A 21,955-nucleotide genomic window follows, 5' to 3' on the forward strand; every position below is an offset into this window, starting at 1 on the left:
AGAGAGAGAGAGAGGAAAAGAGAGAGAGAGAGAGAGGGAAAAGAGAGAGAGAGAGAGAGGGAAAAGAGAGAGAGAGAGAGAGGGAAAAGAGAGAGAGAGAGAGAGGGAAAAAGAGAGAGAGAGAGAGGGAAAAAGAGAGAGAGAGAGAGGGGAAAAGAGAGAGAGAGAGAGAGGGAAAAAGAGAGAGAGAGAGAGGGAAAAGAGAGAGAGAAGAGGGAAGAGAGAGAGAGAGGGGAAAAGAGAGAGAGAGAGAGGGAAAAGAGAGAGAGAGAGAGGGAAAAGAGAGAGAGAGAGAGGGAAAAGAGAGAGAGAGAGGGAAAAGAGAGAGAGAGAGAGGGAAAAAGAGAGAGAGAGAGAGGGAAAAGAGAGAGAGAGAGAGGGAAAAGAGAGAGAGAGAGAGGGAAAAGAGAGAGAGAGGAAAAGAGAGAGAGAGAGAGGGAAAAGAGAGAGAGAGAGAGGGAAAAAGAGAGAGAGAGAGAGGGAAAAGAGAGAGAGAGAGAGGGAAAAGAGAGAGAGAGAGAGGGAAAAGAGAGAGAGAGAGAGGGAAAAGAGAGAGAGAGAGAGGGAAAAGAGAGAGAGAGAGGGAAAAGAGAGAGAGAGGGAAAGAGAGAGAGAGAGGGAAAAGAGAGAGAGAGGGAAGAGAGAGAGAGGAAAGAGAGGAGAGAGAGAGAGAGAGAGAGAGGAGAGAGAGAGAGAGAGAGAGAGAGAGAGAGAGAGAGAGAGAGAGAGAGAGAGAGAGAGAGAGAGAGAAGAGAGAGAGAGAAGAGAGAGAGAGAGAGAGAGAGAGAGAGAAGAGAGAGAGAGAGAGAGAGAGAGAGAGAGGAGAGAGAGAGAGAGAGAGAGAGAGAGAGAAAGAGAGATAGAGACAGAGAGAGAGAGAGAGAGAGAGAGACAGAGACAGAGACAGACTCTCCTCGACATAAAAACCAAAATAAGTACATACAAACTGCCACCTCATCCCCTAGAACAAGAACACCCCTCCCACAGACGGCATCCCCAAATCACAACACAAACGCCCATCGGGAAGCCTCTGATCCGCAAACCTACGCAGACCGGAAGTTTGAATATATACGTAGGCCGAAAGGTCCTTTAAAGACCACCAAAAGGTCGGGCGGCGAGAACGCAAGCGATAGCAAGGGAGGGAGACGGCTATCACAAGATCACTGTGTGCTGGTGTTAGCCTGTTAGTCTATTTTGCTATACACTGCGAACTGAATTATTTGGGTGTGTCCACTGTCATGTGTGCATAGCTGTGTGTAGGGGTGGGGGGGGGGGGCAGTGTGGGTATGCATGTACGTGTATATGTACGAGTACGACTGGACGTGTATGTGTGCGTCTGTGGGCGTTGGTGTGTGTGTGTACGCGTATGCGTGTGTACGCGTTGGTGCGTGTACGCGTTTGTGGACGTACGTCAGCATGTGTATACAAACCCGGTATATGATGGCTTTGATCTGTGCTCTCACCCAACATCCACCACACACTGCGATCCGACGCACTTTGCCACCATGACACCCACGCCATGACAGGCCCCGAGGCTCGAAATAGGACGCTCTTCTCTCTGCCATATTACATCCGCATGGTTGGCGCCTGTAAAACCGAGTCCAGTCGCGTCCGCAGCCCCTCTCCGCAGCATTCTTTCTCACGCAAATCAGATTAAACTGACTGACTGAACCAAAAAAAATTCACTACAATTCTATTTTCAACGCATCACTTATGACATATCACACTTCATTAACACACTAATGGCCCACCATAAAACGTCACCACATTACGTACATAAAGTTCACTATCACTGGAGGAGGAGGAGGAGGAGGATCCGCCGATGTCACTTTCACTGGGAATCATCTCTGGTTCGAAGGGAGGGAGGAGTGGGATGGAGGGAGGGAGGGAAGGAGGGAAGGAGGGAAGGAGGGAAGGAGGGAAGGAGGGAAGGAGGGAAGGAAGGAGGAAGGAGGGAGGGAGAGAGGGAGGGAGGGAGGGAGGGAGGGAGGGAGGGAGGGAGGGAGGGAGGGAGGGAGGGAGGGAGGGAGGGAGGGAGGGAGGGAGGGAGGAGAGGGAGGGAGGGAAGGAGGGAGGAGAGGGAGGGAGGGAGGAGAGGGAGGGAGGGAGGAGAGGGAGGGAGGGAAGGAGGGAGGAAAAAATTAAGGAAGGAAAGGAGGGAGGAATCAAGAGGGATGGAAGAAGAAGAAAAGATGACAGAAGTCTTTTTTTATAAAAAAGAAAATGCAAACACGACAAAGGAGAAGAGAAAAAAAACGATCTTACAAGAAAGAGCGGAGAAGAAAGCACAGCACGATGCGAGAGACAAGCCCTCTGGAACAAAGCAGGTGGCACAAAGAGGCGAGCGCCCCCGCCCCGGCCGCCGCACCCGAGGGGGCCAATCTAGACGCAAAAGCATTTAATTTTCCTCACAATTGAGCGACAAACAGGAGGGAAGCCGTTCAATGGGAGAGCAAAAGCGAGGCGACAGAGACAAAAGCCCAGTGTGAGAGACGGTGTGGGAGTCACGTGTGGAAAATAATCGATAGGAGAAGCTGAGGCAATAGGATCTGGTGGGAAGGATATTCGGGGCTCTGGAGGACGAGATCCGCAGCGGGAAGGAGGAGGAGGAGGAGGAGATAAAAGGAGGAGGGGAAGAGGTAGGCTGCTCTGCGACGGAACACAAACGCGGGAGAAACGCCAGTCCTCCTCGTAGGGTGTCACGCACACCTCTGCCACCACCGACTCCCTTCACTCTTCTCCCCTCCCACCCTTTCTACTCCCCAATCTCACCCCCCCCCCTTCTCTTCCTCCCACTTCCCCTCACCTCCCCCCTTCGCGCCGTCCAGCCTCCCGAGCGCCACGCAATGCTACCACCCACGAACACAGCCAACGACACAAATCTCCTATAAACGACCGTAACACAGCACATCACAACAATACATACGTATCACGACACCGCATCACATCAAACCACATCATACCCCAATACATCACAGCACATCACAGCACAGCACACCTCGCCTCACTGCATCACACCACACCACTGAACACTAAATCACACCACCAAAGCACGCCCACCATATCCCACCTCACCGTTTCCTACCCTATCGCACCACACCACACACCCCGTTATACCACATCCCACACCAAGCAACCGCAAATCACGGCCCACACGTCCACTGCAACCAAGCACCGTCGTCTTAGCCTCCCACAGCATGCCCATATCCACCTTGTCCCGCCCTAATCCATCAACCAATAACGCCCCCCGGCTTCCACGCCCATCCAGCTTTCACGCCCACAAAGCCCTGCATCAACACGCCGAACCTCTAACATGGCACCCCCTCCGTTGCAACAAACCAACGCTGCCAGTTAAGCAATTCACCCTCACGTCTCGCAATTGCACAGGCTACGACCTCGACGCCTTCTGGAGGGTGATTTCCCGTCGCAAATCCTGACGACGGGCCTCAGCCTGAATGTATTTCCTCGTCTTGTGTACGTTGGGTCCGAGGAGAGGAACTGTGAACATATTCCGTGGCTGATAGGAGGGAGGAAGCAGGGAAGGAAGGAAGGAAGGGGAGTGTCAAGACCAAAGAGAGCGAGTGAGACTGAGTGAGACTGAGAATGAGAGTAAGGGCGAGGACGAGGGTGAGGACAAGGGTAACGGTGACGGTGAAGGAGGGGGGGGGGGGGGGAGGGAGGGAGAGGGAAAAGGAGAGGGAGAGGGAAAAGGAGAGGGAGAGGGAAAAGGAGAGGGAGAGGGAAAAGGAGAGGGAGAGGGAAAAGGAGAGGGAGAGGGAAAAGGAGAGGGAGAGGGAAAAGGAGAGGGAGAGGGAAAAGGAGAGGGAGAGGGAAAAGGAGAGGGAGAGGGAAAAGGAGAGGGAGAGGGAAAAGGAGAGGGAGAGGGAAAAGGAGAGGGAGAGGGAAAAGGAGAGGGAGAGGAAAGGGAAAAGGAGAGGGAGAGGGAAAAGGAGAGGGAGAGGAAAGGGAAAAGGAGAGGGAGAGGAAAGGGAAAAGGAGAGGGAGAGGAAAAGGAGAGGGAGAGGGAAAAGGAGAGGGAGAGGGAAAAGGAGAGGGAGAGGGAAAAGGAGAGGGAGAGGGAAAAGGAGAGGGAGAGGGAAAAGGAGAGGGAGAGGAAAAGGAGAGGGAGAGGGAAAAGGAGAGGGAGAGGGAAAAGGAGAGGGAGAGGGAAAAGGAGAGGGAGAGGGAAAAGGAGAGGGAGAGGGAAAAGGAGAGGGAGAGGGAAAAGGAGAGGGAGAGGGAGAGGGAAAAGGAGTGGAAATGGGAAAGGGAGAAGGGGAGAAGTAAAAGACAAAGGGAAAGGAAGAGAGAAAAAGGTAAAGATCCAGACAGAAAGAGGCACAGAGACAGAGTGCGATTGAATGTGAATGTGTAAGTCTGTATCTGCTTGCCAAGCCTATACGCCTGTCTACCTGCTTGCCTGCGTCGTGCCTGCTTGCCTATCTGCCTGTCGATATGCCTGACTACTTGATTTCTCTTCTCAAGTCTTTGCTTGCTTACGTATGTGTTAATGTTTATGCTTGCGCGGCTGCATGTGGAAGCCCCGGATGGCTACCCAGCAACAAGCGCGTTCCCGTGGGCGGCCGCAGGTAAAGAGATGAAAGAAAGCTACATATAGCACCGAGCGTGGGCGAACAGTCGGTCGACGGCCAAGCGCACAAAGGGGGACGACCTAAAGTGACACAATACGACTCCCGCGGCATTCTCTGATCTTCGCTGCCATCTGCCGAGTCCAAACCCCCACCTCTAATTTGCGCGCCTCCCACCGTGCCGGGAGAAAATAGGCTTGGTGCTACACAATAGCCCGGAGCATTTCCACGTCGAGATAAACAGGCGCATCCCTTGTGCTATGTTAAGCGCTCTGTGATCATGGAAAGGAGATACTTTGATGAAAACTTCTTCATTTAATCTAAAAAAATCTGGAGTTTGTGACAATAACTAAAAAATATCATGACAATATTTTTGAAACACTTTTCGGTCTTGCTTTTATATAATGCCATATGGCCAATACGTTTGATCTCTGGCATGACGCGAAACGATCAATCATACGAATGTCACCGTTCCATACGCTTACGGGCACATAGGCGCTACCAGACAAGAAAATAATAAAAAAAGCAGATTCTCAAACACAAATATATACATATGTGCTCGCACGCGCGCGCACACACACACACACACACACACAGAAAGTGAGAGACAGACAGACAGACAGACAGACAGACAGACAGACAGACAGACAAACAGACAGACAGACAGACAGACAGACAGACAGACAGACAGACAGACAGACGGAGGCAGGCAGGCAGGCAGGCTGGCAGGCAGGCATCAACTTTAGTGACTCCAGAAAGTGTGGCTCTCTTCCCCGCCTCAGAGCCGTCCGTCAGTGCATAGCAACCGCTTTCGCCATGGAGTGGCCGCCGTCCAAGGGAACGACTGCATGATACGCCCTTCAATCAATAAGAGTTTAGCGTTCTGTGGAATCTGTTAGCAGCGCCTTCCCGCGATAAGGGAGTGCGGGCTTGGGCGGGAAAAGGCGATCCCGGGCGGGGAAGGACACAGACACCGCCCGGCGAAGAAAACCCGAGATGTGTTCCACGACACCCATGACGCGAAAGTTTCTGTGTCGCAAGGAAACGACAGCAAGCGAAAGGTGCCTCATGTCAGGGAGAGTGACAAGAAGCGAGAGAATTTCATGTCAGGGCGGAGGAGAGTCTGGGGAGGAGGAGGGGGGGGGGAGGTGACAAGAAGCAAGAGCACTCCATGTCACGCCGGATGATCGTGTTTGCACTGTCAACAGGAACGCGTCGGCAGGAATGCATGGCATCATGCGCATCGGCTGGAACACATTAGGAAGAGTCAACAGGGACATGAAGTGCCGGGCGAGCACGTGAAAGGAGATGTACGCCGCCAGCAAGAACAGACAGAGCTAAGCGTGTTGCCGTCATGAACACCACCAACATCGCCGTCATGAACACCTCCAGCATCACCGCCGTCATGAACACCTCCAGCATCACCGCCGTCATGAACACCTCCAGCATCACCGCCGTCATGAACACCTCCAACATATCCCGCCGTTTGACGAAACACCTGCCATCGAACCGCTATCACCGAGCGCATTACAGATGGACAGGCTATAACCACGGCCGTCGGGGAGCGGCGAGTGAGAAGTGGGCGATGCCTACGCGTCACGGACATTGCAAAGTGTAATCGTCAGTCATGTTACTTTCACCCCAACTGACGACTTTCATAAATGCTGACTAATGATAGGTTTCACTGTCGACCCTTACACAAAAAAAAAAAAAAAAAGTTCTTCTTAAAAACAAAAATCTATCATGCGATCACTAATCCATTGACCTTTATTTCGATTCCCTCACTCATCTGCCATTTTCAAACTTCTTTCTAAATGGCGTAAATACATAAACCATAATAAAAAAACATAATAAAATAAACAGCATGGGCAGTCTACCAATAACACTAACATAATACGTTCAATTATTCCAGCAACTATCATTTCAAATCGTGATGTCATCGTTATTATATATATTTATCTTATTCCCCGTTCGAGGTCAGGCTGATAATCTCCACTTTTTATATATCTTGTGATCACAAGCACGACCTTCTCCACTGCTTGATTAGATTGATTTTGAGATTAGAGATTGGTATTATCATGAAGAGTATTATGCAGCACGTTATGTTGTGACATGCTCTTATGTGGAATGCTTCTGTGCAGCATGTTATGGCGAGGCGCGTTATCCTCTGACATGGGGCATGTTCCTGCTTGGTATGTTAACGGACACATTTATGATATATGGTATCACCTTTCAGCCGATAGCTTATCCTTGGGATTGATTTTATTGCACATGAAATGATTTATGTGAGCTATTTATATCTACCTTTGTTTACGCCCCTACGCCGCTGCACAACAAGCTGCTATGCCAATAACAAACGTTAAACCTAATATACAATCACAAATACTTTCTTTGGTCGTTACAATTAATGTCATCTAGATATTTTCCCAGGGGATCTCCTCTCGAATTCAACGACTGTATTTTCTTTTATTTTTTCTTTCTTTCTTTTCTTGCATAGCAGATATTAAAGTTATATTTATCCATAATGTTAATTTTGTCTAGTACATATAAAGCTAAAAGGTCATTATAAACCCTTAGGGTGAGTATCAGTGCGCTTATAAGATTGCTTATGTGTGGGCGTGAGAAATGGTAATACACTAGCGTGTCGTTGCCGTGGCTAAACCAAATTCCATAAAATCAGTTTATTGAAAAATGAGACTGTGTGACAGAATGAGAATGAGACAGTGTGCGTCACTGTGTGTGCGTCAGTGTGTGTGTGTGTGTGTGTGTGTGTGTGTGTGTGTGTGTGTGTGTGTGTGTGTGTGTGTGTGTGTGTGTGTGTGTGTGTGTGTGTGTGTGTGTGTGTGTGTGTGTGTGTGTGTGTGTGTGTGTGTGTGTGTGTGTGTGTGTGTGTGTGTGTGTGTGTGTGTGTTTGTGTGTGTTTGTGTGTGTGTGTGTGTGTGTGTGTGTTGGGGTGTGTTGGTGTGTGTGTGTGTGTGTGTGTGTGTGTGTGTGTGTGTGTGTGTGTGTGTGTGTGTGTGTGTGTGTGTGTGTGTGTGTGTGTGTGCGCGCGTTAGGATGGGTGCACGCGTGCGTCAGCAAGTGTATGTCTATATACGTGCATCTGCGTGCGTGTCCATTTGGGCGTGAACACCCCCGTTGGCAGTGCATACGAACGTCAAGCCGCGCGCCCGTGCCCCACGCCCACCCGCTGTTCGGCCGAAGTGCGAGGCAGCGCCGATGGGTCCAGGTAAACTTTCCAATACCTCATTTCGCCACCGCTCATTACAAGTTCTGGCGCCTTCGGGCTAAGGTCAGACGGCGTTTTTAAAGTTCAACGGCGAATAACTTAAATTAGGTACAAGAATGGATAAGTAAGGCAAACATCTTGTATGCGATATAAAAACAAATAAGCAAAAAAAAAATGCCCCTCCAAACAAGGCCAATGTCATTAGCGTCCACTTCAAAACTTGATGTATAATTGCAACAAATAATGAAAATGAGTCATGCAAATTTTTCGCACGCAAAGACACTCATGGCTCCGCCTATGGAGTTGTATAATACAATGCAAATTTCTCTTCTCATTGTTTTGTTACTAACCGTACGGTGGCGTTATTCAAGGTACCATCCATTTATTCTAAGCGTTTTTTTAGTTCTTTTGTTTCCGGCAACGCGTCATTAATGAACTAAAAACGGGAAAAAACAACGCTAACTTGTCTCTCTTCGTAACGCTTTTATCACAACGCCGATTAAACAAATGGATTCATTGAGGCTAATCTATTATTTCATCTTCCAGGACAACGACAAGGCTCAATCTAAATCCGCCACGTATGTTTTTTGCTTTAGGCCATCCCCTTATAAACATGTAAAGCCAATCCTAACCCTCAAAAAAGAAAAAACTTGCAAAATGCCCGGAGAAATCTTGAAGCCCAAGTTCAATGTAAATCCAAGGTTAAGAGGCATTCAACGTGGCGAGGATCGACCCGCACACACCGAGAGCGAGACGTAACGAGCGCGGAGTGAGGCGAATGAAGCGAAGGGAATGAAGACATGGCAGGGAGGAATGCGAAGAAGCGGAGATCGATCCTGTCACCTTTACCGTTTGGCTAGTTCGCTACTATTGAATCCCACAAGTGCAGTGGTCCCCAAACTTTAGCCACTCACGTACCTATTGAAGTTTTGCATTGCCAATCGCGTACCCGCCGTGAATCTGAATGGTTGAATCTTGCAAAACTAACGTGAGGCTTGAATATGATAAATACCTTCGTAAAATATATGTATCTTTAAAGAAATAACAATGTTTGGAGTAATTCCCGCTCCTCTGAAAATCCCTTTCTTGCGCCCATGAGAGCGCGGTTTGCGAACCTGTGCTCTAGGCTAAATTTAAGGTGCCACTTAAAAAGGCATTCAAAGTAGAGCACACAAAATATGACATTCTAATGGTCTTAGAAAAGTTCCATCCATCCCCATTTATTCCCAGAAGGACCATTTACACTTTACAGCGCACTTTACAGACTACATGCATAATCCCTGATTAGGTAATTATTAATTTGATTTAAAGTGAAGAAATCGTAGATCACTTGCAATCTACAAAATTATTTATTATTTGTACATTCTGAGCGGTATGGGTTAATCGAAACTTACAACGGAGAACACAAGAATAAAATATTATATTAGTTTACCACATATGCCGCGCCGTTTTCTTCTCTACCAACTCGAAGTGTCTTCATTTTCTCTTATTGAATTACAGGGGTACCTCTTTTAAAACGCGAGGTATCGCTAACGGAAATTCTTAAAACCAATGAGATTTTCAAGTAAAATCATATTGCTAATGGTGATATTTCAGTGATCCATATATATACCTAATATTTTGTTACTGGACTTACCTCTTCCTTATCATCGTCTCTACTCTCTTCTCTTTCCTTCAGTTTTGCTTCTGATATCCTCACCGAGCCGCTGACAAGCTTCCCTACTGTCTGAGGGGAGAACGCATCGATGTCCTCCTCGGCCTGACTATCCGGTGTGTCGTCGATGTACTGCAGCGACCGACGGTAAGAGTTGGCTCGTGTCCTCTTGAACTCCAGCCTCTTAATTGACGCCCTAGTTTCGAGAGAATCGTCCCCCCCGGAATAGTCCGAGGATGCATCGTTTTCTTTGAAAGGCCTATTGCCCTCGTTTTCTTTGACAGCGTGTTTCATGTTGGCGTTCTCCATTGCTTGGCCGATATTCGGATCCGCAAACCTCACAGCCTTTCCATCTTTCGCTTCTGAATCATGCCGGAGAATATTGAGGGGGATACCCCGTTCCTCTGGCAGAGAAACATTTGCGTCATCACTTCTAGCCACGGTGGACATTGCGCCGGTGAAGGGTAATATGAATTTCTAACAGTGTGACTTATGCTAAGGCCACAATATCGATAACGTGCTTCACCCGGCCTTCCCTTGTCATGTGAATGTAACACTGACTAGCGCTAAATCACGACGAAACGTGCTTTTTTCACTCCTCGCGTCTCACTGACAATGCATTCCAACTACGTGCACAATATCAACACTGCACAGTTAGGTTACTCACTACAACTAAGTTTTAGGTCTACAAGTGATTTTTAACACTGGGCCAACTTTTAAGAACTTCTGTAAGATCAGAGTAAACATGTATACACAATGAATACGCAGATACGATTCAACTTCAATGAACAGACTCTATCCTAGGGCTCGTGCACACTACACATTCTGGGCTTCTCATGCATCACTCAGGGCTTCAGACACAAAAACACGCAGCGACCTCAGCCTTCAAACTCACAACACTCGCTGACGACACTCTACACACACCCTAAACTCTACAGGTTCACAAAAAGGGAGGGATATTGCAGAGCCTACGATCGCCACGACTAATAAGCACCTCGCACGAAATTAGCAAATAACCGCACACATGAGCCACTTCCCCCAACATGCACCGCGAGCTAACTTTTCTCCGATCCTCTCCTCCCCCCCCCCCCTCTCCTCTCAAGCCCCTCCTCATAAAAACATTATCACACACCAATAAATCACTCTATCAATCCGCTTAAGCCATGTCACCATAGTTCTGCAGCTCCGTGGTTACTGTAAACGCCCAATCATTTTCATTTGGTGATAAGGTCCCCTTTTAATTACAATCCGCGTTGACTTGGGTAATGTTGCTATGCAGATAATCCCAGACTGTGATGTAGAATACACCGCTTGATACTAGTGTTCGGTTGTGTGTGTTTACAAGAAATTGATATATTGTATAGAATAACAATAATAAAGAAGTTGTATATCAAAATATGGCATAGAATAAAATTAAATAAGTAGTTGTATAATTCGACAAAGTTTTGTTGTTTTCAGTGCCGTTTAAAAGGTCAGGCCACACCATCGGGAAGTCCAAGCAGACAGGGAAATGCTTTTTATATCTTTACGTCAAATTCCACATGCCAGGAAGCCATAAAAAACACAATCGAAACTTATTTTTTTATGTCCTTCCCGTTTCGATTGTATTTGCCGCAAAACTGCATCGTCGAATAATAACAACAACAACAACAACAACAACAACAACAACAACAACAACAACAACAAAGCGTGAACGCAAGATATTTATATTTACTATCGTAGTTTTTTATATATATAAAACCCTTTAGAAATCATTAATAAAAAAATCCACGCGCCCAAAACTTTTGTTGACTCTAGTTGGACTAAGGAGATTATGCGACGGCCCTCAATACGCCCACAATTCCCGGAAAATAACCCTTTGACTGTCTTTGTTTGCGAACTCAGAAACTCGCACAACGCGAAAAAAAACACACCTCGGTTGAACACATTCTTTCCTGTTGCAAAATATACCTAATTTCGCAAGAGTTACTCAATGTCAAATGTGCGGCGAGAAATCCCCAACAATGACCAGGCAGGTAAACGCACGTGCGATCATTCACACCACTCAATAGGCATTCAGATGCAACTTCACCTCCGGTAAGATTACCCCGAGGCAACGCACGAAAACAAGCCCCTCTCCCCTCCCTATTGCTTCCCTTCGTTCGTGTATATCTTTCTTATTTTTTTCTTCCTATTTTTTTTCTCTATTCTCCCCTTTCTCTCTCTCTCTCTCTCTCTCTCTCTCTCTCTCTCTCTCTCTCTCTCTCTCTCTCTCTCTCTCTCTCTCTCTCTCTCTCTCTCTCTCTCTCTCTCTCTCTCCGTATATATGTATGCATGTGTGTGGGAGGGAGATTTAAACATTAAAGCACCAACAATAATCATCATAATCATCCAAAAAACTAACCAACCAACTGACCTACGAACCCCATATTAATAAACAGTAATAAAACTAAAGCCAAAAGCGAAGCGACTCCAGCCGACGCGGCCCAGCCTCGGGATGAGCTTCTCGCTAAATATGTCCACATCACCAATATCCTCATGTCAGTACAAAGCGTTCCGTGAGGTCGATACCGCCCGGACGATCCAGCCCCACAACCAAAACACGGACGAGAGAGGACACGGAGAAAGTGATACAGGATAAAAAGAGGAAGAGGAGAAGAACGAGGGATAACGGGGGGGAAGAGAGGAACAAGGGATAACGAAGGGGGAAGAGGAAGAGGGTAAAATGGGGAAAAGAGAGGAGGGTAGCTGGGGGTTGAAGCCTTGGGAGTGGATAAAAGTTGGAGATGGGCAAACGTGGGAAAAGTTGCAAAGAATGAAAGGAGAAGAGTAGATGGGGAATGACCAGGAAGAAGGAAGGAGGATGGGAAATAATAAAGGGGGTAGAGTTGAAAAGGATGCACAAGACGTGGTAAAAGGATAAGAAGTGGAAACAGAGATCAATAAGAAATACAAGAAAGGAGAAAGGAAAACTAGGGAACTAAATCGAGAAGCAGAGTCCGAAAAAAAACAACACATGAAAGTGGAGAAAAAAAAAACGACGTGACGCAAAAAAAAATTGAGGGAGAAAGGGAGTAATGACGATAAAGATCATGGTGACAGCCATAATGATGGGATAGGACTAAAAGCAAGACCCCAAAAATAAAGTAAAAGTTTCCAAAGTCTGCGGGCCCAACACGCCTCCCTTCATTACTGGGACGCAAGCAAACTTGTCGACGCAATTAATAAAATGTATGACTTTTATACTGCAGTCATGAAGTGCTTGTGTGTGCGTGTGTGCGTGCGTGTATGTGCGTGCGTGTATGTGCGTGCGTGTAAGTGCGTGCGTGTGTACGTGTGCGTGTGCGTGTGCGTGTGCGTGCGTATGTGTGTGTGTGTGTGTGCGTATGTGTGTGTGAGTGTGTGTGTGTGTGTGTGTGTGTGTGTGTGTGTGTGTGTGTGTGTGCGTGTGCGTGTGCGTGTGCGTGTGCGTGTGCGTGTGCGTGTGCGTGTGCGTGTGCGTGTGTGTGTGTGTGTGTGTACCGTGCACGAGTGCGAGTGTGTGGGGCAGAATACCGATGCCATCTAACAGAGTACAAAATTCGGTGCCCCTACCACGCGAAAGTCGTCCTAATACCCCACACCCTCCAACATCCCTCACCCTTGACTCTTCCCCCAATTTTCTCTTTCCCTTCTTTTACCCTTCCTCGCTCTCCCTCTCCCGCCTTCCCTCCCTTTATCTCCTCCCACTCCCACTCCTTCCCACTCCTTTCCCCTTCTCCCTCCCTCTTCCCTTCCCATCTCCCTCCCCTCCCCTTCTCCCCCTTCCCTTCTCCCTCCCCCCTCCCACACCCACTCCTTTCCTTCTCTTCCCCCTTCTTTCCTATCCCTTCCCTTCTCCCCCACCCCCCATCCCTTCCCTCTCCCCTTCCCCCTCTCTTTCTTTCTCCCCTTCCCCTTCCTTTCTCCCTCCCTCTCCCTGCGACAGCGTGTCTACGTCTTATTCCTTCTTGGCACCATCGCCGTGGCACTCGACAGGGCATCCCAGACGCCCTAAATTGCCAATGATCAAACTCAAGTAGACAGGAGCGTCCAGCGCGTAGGTCAGGCCCCGCTGGGTCGCCTTCGCTGACGCCTTCGCTGACGCCGCCGCTGACGTCACGTGACGAAGCACACGCGGCCTCACTCCTTTGTCTCACGGTCTATTCTTGTCTGCTCTACGCCGCTTTCCCATTTTCATTTCTCTTTCTTCAATATGTATTTCTTGCTCTTCCTTTCGTCCCTAAATCCAGGCCTATTTCCCTTGCGCCTTTCCTTCTCTTGATCTGACTGAAATCACTTTCTCCTCTCCCTATCGCAATTCTCCATCTCCCTCTTTCTCTTCATCTTTTTTTTTTTTTTTTTATGGATCTACCCTACGCACTCGCACTTGCACTCGCGATCCATCCATCCTCAAAATTTTCCTTTTCCTCTTCCTTCTCTTTCTCCTTCTCCTTTCTCCATTTCCCTCACCGTCTCGTTCCCCCCTCCTCTTCCTAATTCAAGCTCTTTCATCTCTTCCCTCCGCTGCCTCCTCACTCCATCTCATCTCAATCCACTTCTCACAACCTCCTCCTCCCCTCACTCCTTCCCCTCACTCCCTCCCTCCCCCTCCTCCCCGTCCCTGTCTCCTCTTCATCTCCCCCCTCTTCACGCACCCCACTCCCACTCCCTCCCCCTCCCCCTCCCCCTCCCCCGTCCTCCTCATCCCCACGGCTGATCAACAGAAAGCGTAATTAGCACCAACACGCCCAAGTTCTGCACACACAAACGCACAAACACAGCTCCCACTGCGTCGCCATTATGCCTCTAAATTGAATATCCGAGATTCAGCTGAAGTCGAATCGATTTCGCTCAAACAAACACACTCGCAAACATGGGCACAAACCTGAATTTCTGAATTAACAGATATTTGTATATTTAACACTTAACTGAACGCTCACACTCACGCTCACGCTCACACTCACGCTCACACTCACGCTCACACTCACGCTCACACTCACGCTCACACTCACGCTCACGCTCACGCTCACGCTCACACTCACGCTCACACTCACGCTCACACTCACGCTCACACTCACGCTCACACTCACGCTCACACTCACGCTCACACTCACGCTCACACTCACGCTCACACTCACGCTCACACTCACGCTCACACTCACGCTCACACTCACGCTCACACTCACGCTCACACTCACGCTCACACTCACGCTCACACTCACGCTCACACTCACGCTCACACTCACGCTCACACTCACGCTCACACTCACGCTCACACTCACACCCACATTTACAACTCACTCACATTTACACACAAACATTCCCACTCGTACTAACACACATGCACAAACACCACACTCACACATACACACACGCGGCCACAACCGAACGGATCAACCATTTAAAGTCTACCAATCAACCACTTCCTTCCTCCCCGTCTTCCCCCCCCACCCCTTCCCCCCGCTCCCTCGCATACACATTCTCTTCTTCATTTCCTTCTTTTCCTCTCTTCCTTGTTTTTTTCGTGTAATTTACCGCCAACGGGATAAAATTACTCCTGCTTTTTCTCTTCTCCCTTTCTTTTCGTTATCTTCTTTGTTTTACCTCCTCCCGGCTCTCTTCCCTCCCTCCCTCCCTCCCTGTATATTTTTTTCGTTTATTTCTTTCCTCTTCTTTCTCCCACCATCATCGTCGTCGTCATCTACTCACTCCCCTCCTCCTCCTCACCTTTCCTCACTCCCTCCTTCATTTTTTCCCTCTTCCCCCTCCTCCTCTCCTCCTCCTCATCTCCTCCTCCTCTCCTCCTCACTCCCCACTCCCTCCCTCCTCACTCCCCACTCCCTCCCTCCTCACTCCCCACTCCCCACTCCCTCCCTCCTCACTCCCCACTCCCCACTCCCTCCCTCCTCACTCCCCACTCCCCACTCCCTCCCTCCTCACTCCCCACTCCCCACTCCCTCCCTCCTCACTCCCCACTCCCCACTCCCTCCCTCCTCACTCCCCACTCCCCACTCCCTCCCTCCTCACTCCCCACTCCCCACTCCCTCCCTCCTCACTCCCCACTCCCCACTCCCTCCCTCCTCACTCCCCACTCCCCACTCCCTCCCTCCTCACTCCCCACTCCCTCCCTCCTCACTCCCCACTCCCTCCCTCCTCACTCCCCACTCCCTCCCTCCTCACTCCCCACTCCCTCCCTCCTCACTCCCCACTCCCTCCCTCCTCACTCCCCACTCCCTCCCTCCTCACTCCCCACTCCCTCCCTCCTCACTCCCCACTCCCTCCCTCCTCACTCCCCACTCCCTCCCTCCTCACTCCCCACTCCCTCCCTCCTCACTCCCCACTCCCTCCCTCCTCACTCCCCACTCCCTCCCTCCTCACTCCCCACTCCCTCCCTCCTCACTCCCCACTCCCTCCCTCCTCACTCCCCACTCCCTCCCTCCTCACTCCCCACTCCCTCCCTCCTCACTCCCCACTCCCTCCCTCCTCACTCCCCACTCCCTCCCTCCTCACTCCCCACTCCCTCCCTCCTCACTCCCCACTCCCTCCCTCCTCACTCCCCACTCCCTCCCTCCTCACTCCCACTCCCTCCCTCCTCACTCCCCACTCCCTCCCTCCTCACTCCCCACTCCCTCCCTCCTCACTCCCCACTCCCTCCCTCCTCACTCCCCACTCCCTCCCTCCTCACTCCCCACTCCCTCCCTCCTCACTCCCCACTCCCTCCCTCCTCACTCCCCACTCCCTCCCTCCTCACTCCCCACTCCCTCCCTCCTCACTCCCCACTCCCTCCCTCCTCACTCCCCACTCCCTCCCTCCTCACTCCCCACTCCCTCCCTCCTCACTCCCCACTCCCTCCCTCCTCACTCCCCACTCCCTCCCTCCTCACTCCCCACTCCCTCCCTCCTCACTCCCCACTCCCTCCCTCCTCACTCCCACTCCCTCCCTCCTCACTCCCCACTCCCTCCCTCCTCACTCCCCACTCCCTCCCTCCTCACTCCCCACTCCCTCCCTCCTCACTCCCCACTCCCTCCCTCCTCACTCCCCACTCCCTCCCTCCTCACTCCCCACTCCCTCCTCCCCCCTCTTCATCACTCACGGCCTCTCAGACGTCTCCTCCTCCGGGGCAAAATCCAATAAAGATGTTGCAATTTCACCATTTCATGCGACTCCCGTATTCGCGATGCATGGGGGCGCTCTCGCTATAGAGTTTTATTGTGGTTGTTGCGATTATGGTGTGGTTGTGGACGTAATAGCAGGGGCATTTCGGAGGAGCCGAAGAGGAAGGGGTGGCGGCGGTGGCGGTAGCGGTGGTAGCTGTAGCACTGCTAGTAGTAGTAGTAGTAGTAGAAGTAATAGTAGTAGTAGTAGTAGTAGTAGAAGTAATAGTAGTAATAGTAGTAATAGTAGTAGTAGTAGTAGTAGTAATAATAGTAGTAGTAGTAGTAGTAGTAGTAGTAGTAGTAGTAGTAGTAGTAGTAGAAGTAGTAGTAGAAGTAGTAGTAGAAGTAGTAGTAGAAGTAGTAGTAGAAGTAATAGTAGAAGTAATAGTAGAAGTAATAGTAGTAGTAGTAGTAGTAGTAGTAGTAGTAGTAATAATAGTAGTAATAATAGTAGTAATAATAGTAGTAGTAGTAGTATTAGTAGTAGTAGTAATAGCAGTAGTAGTAATAGCAGTAGTAGTAATAGCAGTAGTAGTAATAGCAGTAGTAGTAATAGCAGTAGTAGTAATAGCAGTAGTAGTAATAGCAGTAGTAGTAATAGCAGTAGTAGTAATAGCAGTAGTAGTAATAGCAGTAGTAGTAATAGCAGTAGTAGTAATAGCAGTAGTAGTAATAGCAGTAGTAGTAATAGCAGTAGTAGTAATAGCAGTAGTAGTAATAACAGAAGAAGAAGAAGAAGAAGAAGAAGAAGAAATACAAGTAGTGATGTTTGTGGCAGTATCTGTAGCAGAAGTAGCAGCAGCAGCAGTCAACGATGTAGTAGCGTTGGCAGCGTAGCCGATGAAGTAGCTGCATCAGCATCCGCGGCAAGAGCAACAGCCGCATCAGTGTTCCTCGCAGTGACAGCCGCACCTAGCGTGGCTGTCGGCGGAGGCAATAATACACGTCGCCGCTGTTGAAATGCGTCCTTGTGGGTGTGGCAGTTGTTGTGGCGCGATTCATGCCGAGTCAATCAACTAATAACGGCGGCACTCGCACTTTCGCACCGGGACGTAATCCGCAACAGCCAGCACAACATGCGGCCAACATATCCCGGCCTCATTACACTACATCCATCCCCTTGTACCACTTCCCCTATCTACCATCTACTACCTACCATTTAGAACCGCCAACCATTCACTCCTATCCCCTCCTCTATCCACCATTTATTTACCGGCCATCTAGCACCTATCCACCACTCAACATGCACTAAATTCACTAATATCTCAGGCCATGCGCGACACATCCAACCAATCACACCTACCATCCACCGTCCCATCTAGCACCTATCAGCTACGCATCACCCACACTACTATCTAACACCTATTCACTCACCCACCACCTGCCTACCAAGCTACCCCCTAATACCTATCCACGGGCCACCACCTATCACCTATCCACTCTTACACTACCCGTGGATAGGTAGTGCCACCACCCACTATCTATCCACAGGCCACCATCTAGCACCTATTCACCAACCACTCCCCCCCCCCTCCCCACCATCTGTCAACAGACCCCCTCACACCTCCCAGCTTAGCCAGGGATAGAAACCTCTCCTCACACCGTGCATGGCGGGAAGACACGCCCCACTGCAGCGATCGCACATCCGGGTGTTGAACGAGGTCACACGAACTCCTAGATTGCTCTGCGAAGTTGGGAAGGAAAAAAGGGATAGAGAGAAGATGGAGGGAAGCAAGCGCGAGGGACAGGACGCAAGATATTAAGGAGTGGAAAAGAGGGAAGGAAGCGGGGAGTCAGGAGAGGGAAGGAAACAGGAGAGGGGAGAAGGATGGAGGAGGGAAGGACAGGAGAAGGGAGAAGGACAGGAGAAGGGAAAAGGATAAGAGAGAGGAGAAGGATAAGAGAGAGGAGAAGGAGAAGAGAGAGGAGAAGGAGAAGAGAGAGGAGAAGGAGAAGAGAGGAGAGGAGGACAGACAAGGGAAGAGGGGAGAAAGGCAGGGGAAAGAAGAAAATCAGGAAAGGAGAGAAAGACTGGAGAGAGGAGAAAGACAAATAGAGTGGAAAAAGACGAGAGGGAAAACTAGACAAAAGAAACAGAAACGACGGTTGCGAACAATGGGAAGCGACCGAGAACAGGTCTCCCTCTCTACGTGAGTTGCATAAAAGGGGCAAAACGTTCGAGCCAACCCCTTGACAATGCCTGTCATTTTGCTATGCCCCACCCCCCCAAGTCTGCCAGTCTGCCTGCCCGCCCTCCTTGCTTCCTCGCTTGCTTTTTTGATCGTCCTCGCATTTTAATGGGTCTCCATAAAAGCATTACAAGCGGGCGAAAGGTCGAAGAGAGCGTTTCCTCCGTCACAATGACCGGGCATAACCTCAGTCTCTTGAGGGAAAAGGTTAATTGAGATGTCTTAGGGGAAAACATGAACACCCTTGTAAAGTTCTGTGCCCTTACCCATTCCAATATCGAACTCAGACGAGCGTATCCATGCTAACTTCAATGAACTTTACAAATCCAAAGAAATCATTGAAAGCGACTCGCACCTCCCATTCATCGAGACAGACACATCGCTAACAAACACACGTGACCTGACTAATTTTCAATAAAAATCCTCCGACTTTTCCAATCTCATCCCCAAAACGTAATTTGCTAACGCCCCATCCCTGCACCTGCACTCCTTCCCCTCCCCTCCCCTCCCCTCCCCTCCCCTCCCCTCCCCTCCCCTCCCTTCCCCTCCCTTCCCCTCCCTTCCCCTCCCTTCCCCTCCCCTTCCCTTCCCTTCCCTTCCCTCCTCTGCCCTCGCCTCCCCTTCCCCTCCCTTTCCCCCCCTGTAAAAAAAAAAATCCAGAAAATAGTATTTCATCATTCTTAAACTGACTGAGTAAATTGACATTATTCTTGCGCGTCTCGTTAAAGCATTACAAATATATTAAAGCAGAAGAGACGTTCCCAGTTCTTCTCTTTATCCGGAGACAGAAAGCTGGAGCAAGAAAGAAGGGGAGAGAAAGAACTAGAAAAAAAAAACATAATAAATGAATTAATAAAATTTAAAATAAAACAAGATTAAACGAAATTTCCCAAAATTCTTAGTCTTCCACTTGCGGAGCTCAAAGATGGTCTCAGCAAAAGGAGGCAGTCTTTGAAGATCAGCATTTCCCTTTTTGGCGAAAGCTCTGCTGGTGACCGCTGGCTTTCCCGTCAGCACCAACACGTTGTACCGGCCGCCACAACATACCCACCAACCATTGCCACTGTCCCCACCTCCCCATGCTACGAGGAAATATGTAATAGTTTATACGCTTACCACCATTCCATCACCACCACGGCACCCCTTGTTAAGAGCAAATATTCAACAGTTTATATTCTCTGCTTAAAAACGGCCGCTGGTAATGACGAGGGATGCAGCGCTTATTCGCCCGACAGCTCGTTCGCCCCACCGCTTTGATAGACCAGATAGGAACATGGCGCGTAACACGGTTAAAGCGCCGCTCGGCTTCGTCAACATTATTGTTAAGATGCACCGACTCCAGCAACATGACAAAGCAATTACCCTCATCCTTGTTTGCCTCTCCTCATGCTCTTCCCCCTCTTTCATCTCCCCTCTTAGTCTTCTCCTGTTCCTTCTCCCCCTCTCACTATTTCCCTTGGCTCCTTTACCTTTCCTTCTTCTTTTTTACCACCTCACTCTTGCCTCCTGCTCTCCTCATCTGCGCCTCCTCATGGCCTCTGCAGCATCGATTTTGCTTTTCATTTGGCTCATGTGTGCAGCAGCTACCTCGCGAGGGGAGGCAGCTCAGCCCGCTCCTCCGCCCGCCCATTAACCCCCACCTGTGGTTGGCGGCGGCGGGGGAGGGAGAAGGAAAAAGGGGAGGGGGAGGAAGGAGGAGGAGAAAGAGGAGGGGGAGGGAGGAGGAAGAATTAGAGGAAGTAAGATAGGAAGGAGGAAGGGGAGGGGGAGGGAGGAGGAGGAGGGAGGAGGAGGAGGAGGAGGAGGAGGAGGAGAAAAAGGAGGAAGAAGAGGAGGAGGAAGAAGGGGAGGGGGAAGAAGAGGAGGAAGAAGAGGAGGAGGAAGAAGAGGAGGAGGAAAAAGAGGAAAAAGAGGAAGAGGAGGAGGAAGAGGAGGTGGAAGAGGAGGAAGAGAAGGAGGAAGAGGAAGAGGAGGAGGAGGAGGTGGGGGAGAGGAGGGACAGGAGGCGGCGACGGCGACGGAGGCAAGGTCGAAGGACAATTAAAGATGACAAAGGTCGGGGCAAATGGCGTGACGTCACCATTCGCAAAAAATAGAAAGGAATAACCAAACACGGCGAGGAACAAGGATGAAAGGTCTCGCCCTCTCATCTTTCTTACTCCTTTCCTTCCTTCCTTCTCCCCCTCTCCCCCTCATTTTCAATGCTCGCTCACTCACTCATTCACTAATTCACTAATTAATTCATTCACCTAACCCACTCACCCACCACCCATCCTCTCCCTCGCCCACTTGCCCGCCCATCCATCCATTTGTCCACACCTACACCCCCTCATCTCACCCGCCCACCTCCCCCCACCCCCTCATCTCACCCGCCCACCTCCCCCCACCCCCTCATCTCACCCGCCCACCTCCCTCCACCCCCTCATCTCACCCGCCCACCTCCCTCCACCCCCTCATCTCACCCGCCCACCTCCCTCCACCCCCTCATCTCACCCGCCCACCTCCCTCCACCCCCTCATCTCACCCGCCCACCTCCCTCCACCCCCTCATCTCACCCGCCCACCTCCCTCCACCCCCTCATCTCACCCGCCCACCTCCCTCCACCCCCTCATCTCACCCGCCCACCTCCCTCCACCCCTTCATCTCACCCACCTCACCCACCCAGTGACCGACACGGGACCCGCTTATTGAGACAAGACTAATCCTTCACGCTGGGTAATGAACTTTGCCCATAAATCCCAGCCTGGCAGCAAACCGGCGCAAAAGAAATCGAGGAATGAGTAAATTTAAACCCAAGGTAAGGTAAGGTAAGGTAAGGAAGGGAGGAAGGGAGGATGGAAGGAAGGGAGGGAGGGAGGGAGGGAGGGAGGGAGGGAGGGAGGGAGGGAGGAAGGAAGGAAGGAAGGAAGGAAGGAAGGAAGGGAAAGGAAGGAAGGGAGGGAGGGAGGAAGGAAGGGAGGAAAGGAGGGAAGAAAGGAGGGAGGAAGGGAAGGAAGGGTGAGGGAAGGAGGAAGGAAACAAAGAAAGCCAGGAGAAGGCGAACTGGAATCCAATACACAGAGAAAGAGAGATGGAAAAAAACAAGTCAGAAGGAATAATTCAGTTAGAGCAAACAGAGAACCGCAGAAAAAGAAGGT

At 50.1% G+C, this 21,955-nt stretch overlaps 1 protein-coding gene across 7 annotated transcripts in view; it reads right to left on the reverse strand.

Moving 5' to 3' along the window:
- LOC125046208 (adenosylhomocysteinase-like 1) overlaps positions 1 to 21,955 on the reverse strand; it is a 234,893-nt gene that overhangs the window by 143,180 nt on the left and 69,758 nt on the right. Inside the window, exon 1 of one of the 7 annotated variants that reach the window (XM_047643923.1) lies at positions 9,455 to 10,173. The exons of 4 other annotated variants lie outside the window; for them this stretch is intronic. In XM_047643923.1, coding sequence (XP_047499879.1) covers positions 9,455 to 9,922 — 468 coding nt within the window. In that variant the 5' untranslated portion in view covers positions 9,923 to 10,173. Of the gene's footprint in view, positions 1 to 9,454; positions 10,174 to 21,955 lie in introns of those variants that run through there. 2 more of the 7 variants (XM_047643932.1, XM_047643941.1) reach the window with 2 other exon arrangements.

Source organism: Penaeus chinensis, chromosome 4 (assembly GCF_019202785.1).
Source record: "Penaeus chinensis breed Huanghai No. 1 chromosome 4, ASM1920278v2, whole genome shotgun sequence".
Classification (NCBI taxonomy): domain Eukaryota; kingdom Metazoa; phylum Arthropoda; class Malacostraca; order Decapoda; family Penaeidae; genus Penaeus; species Penaeus chinensis.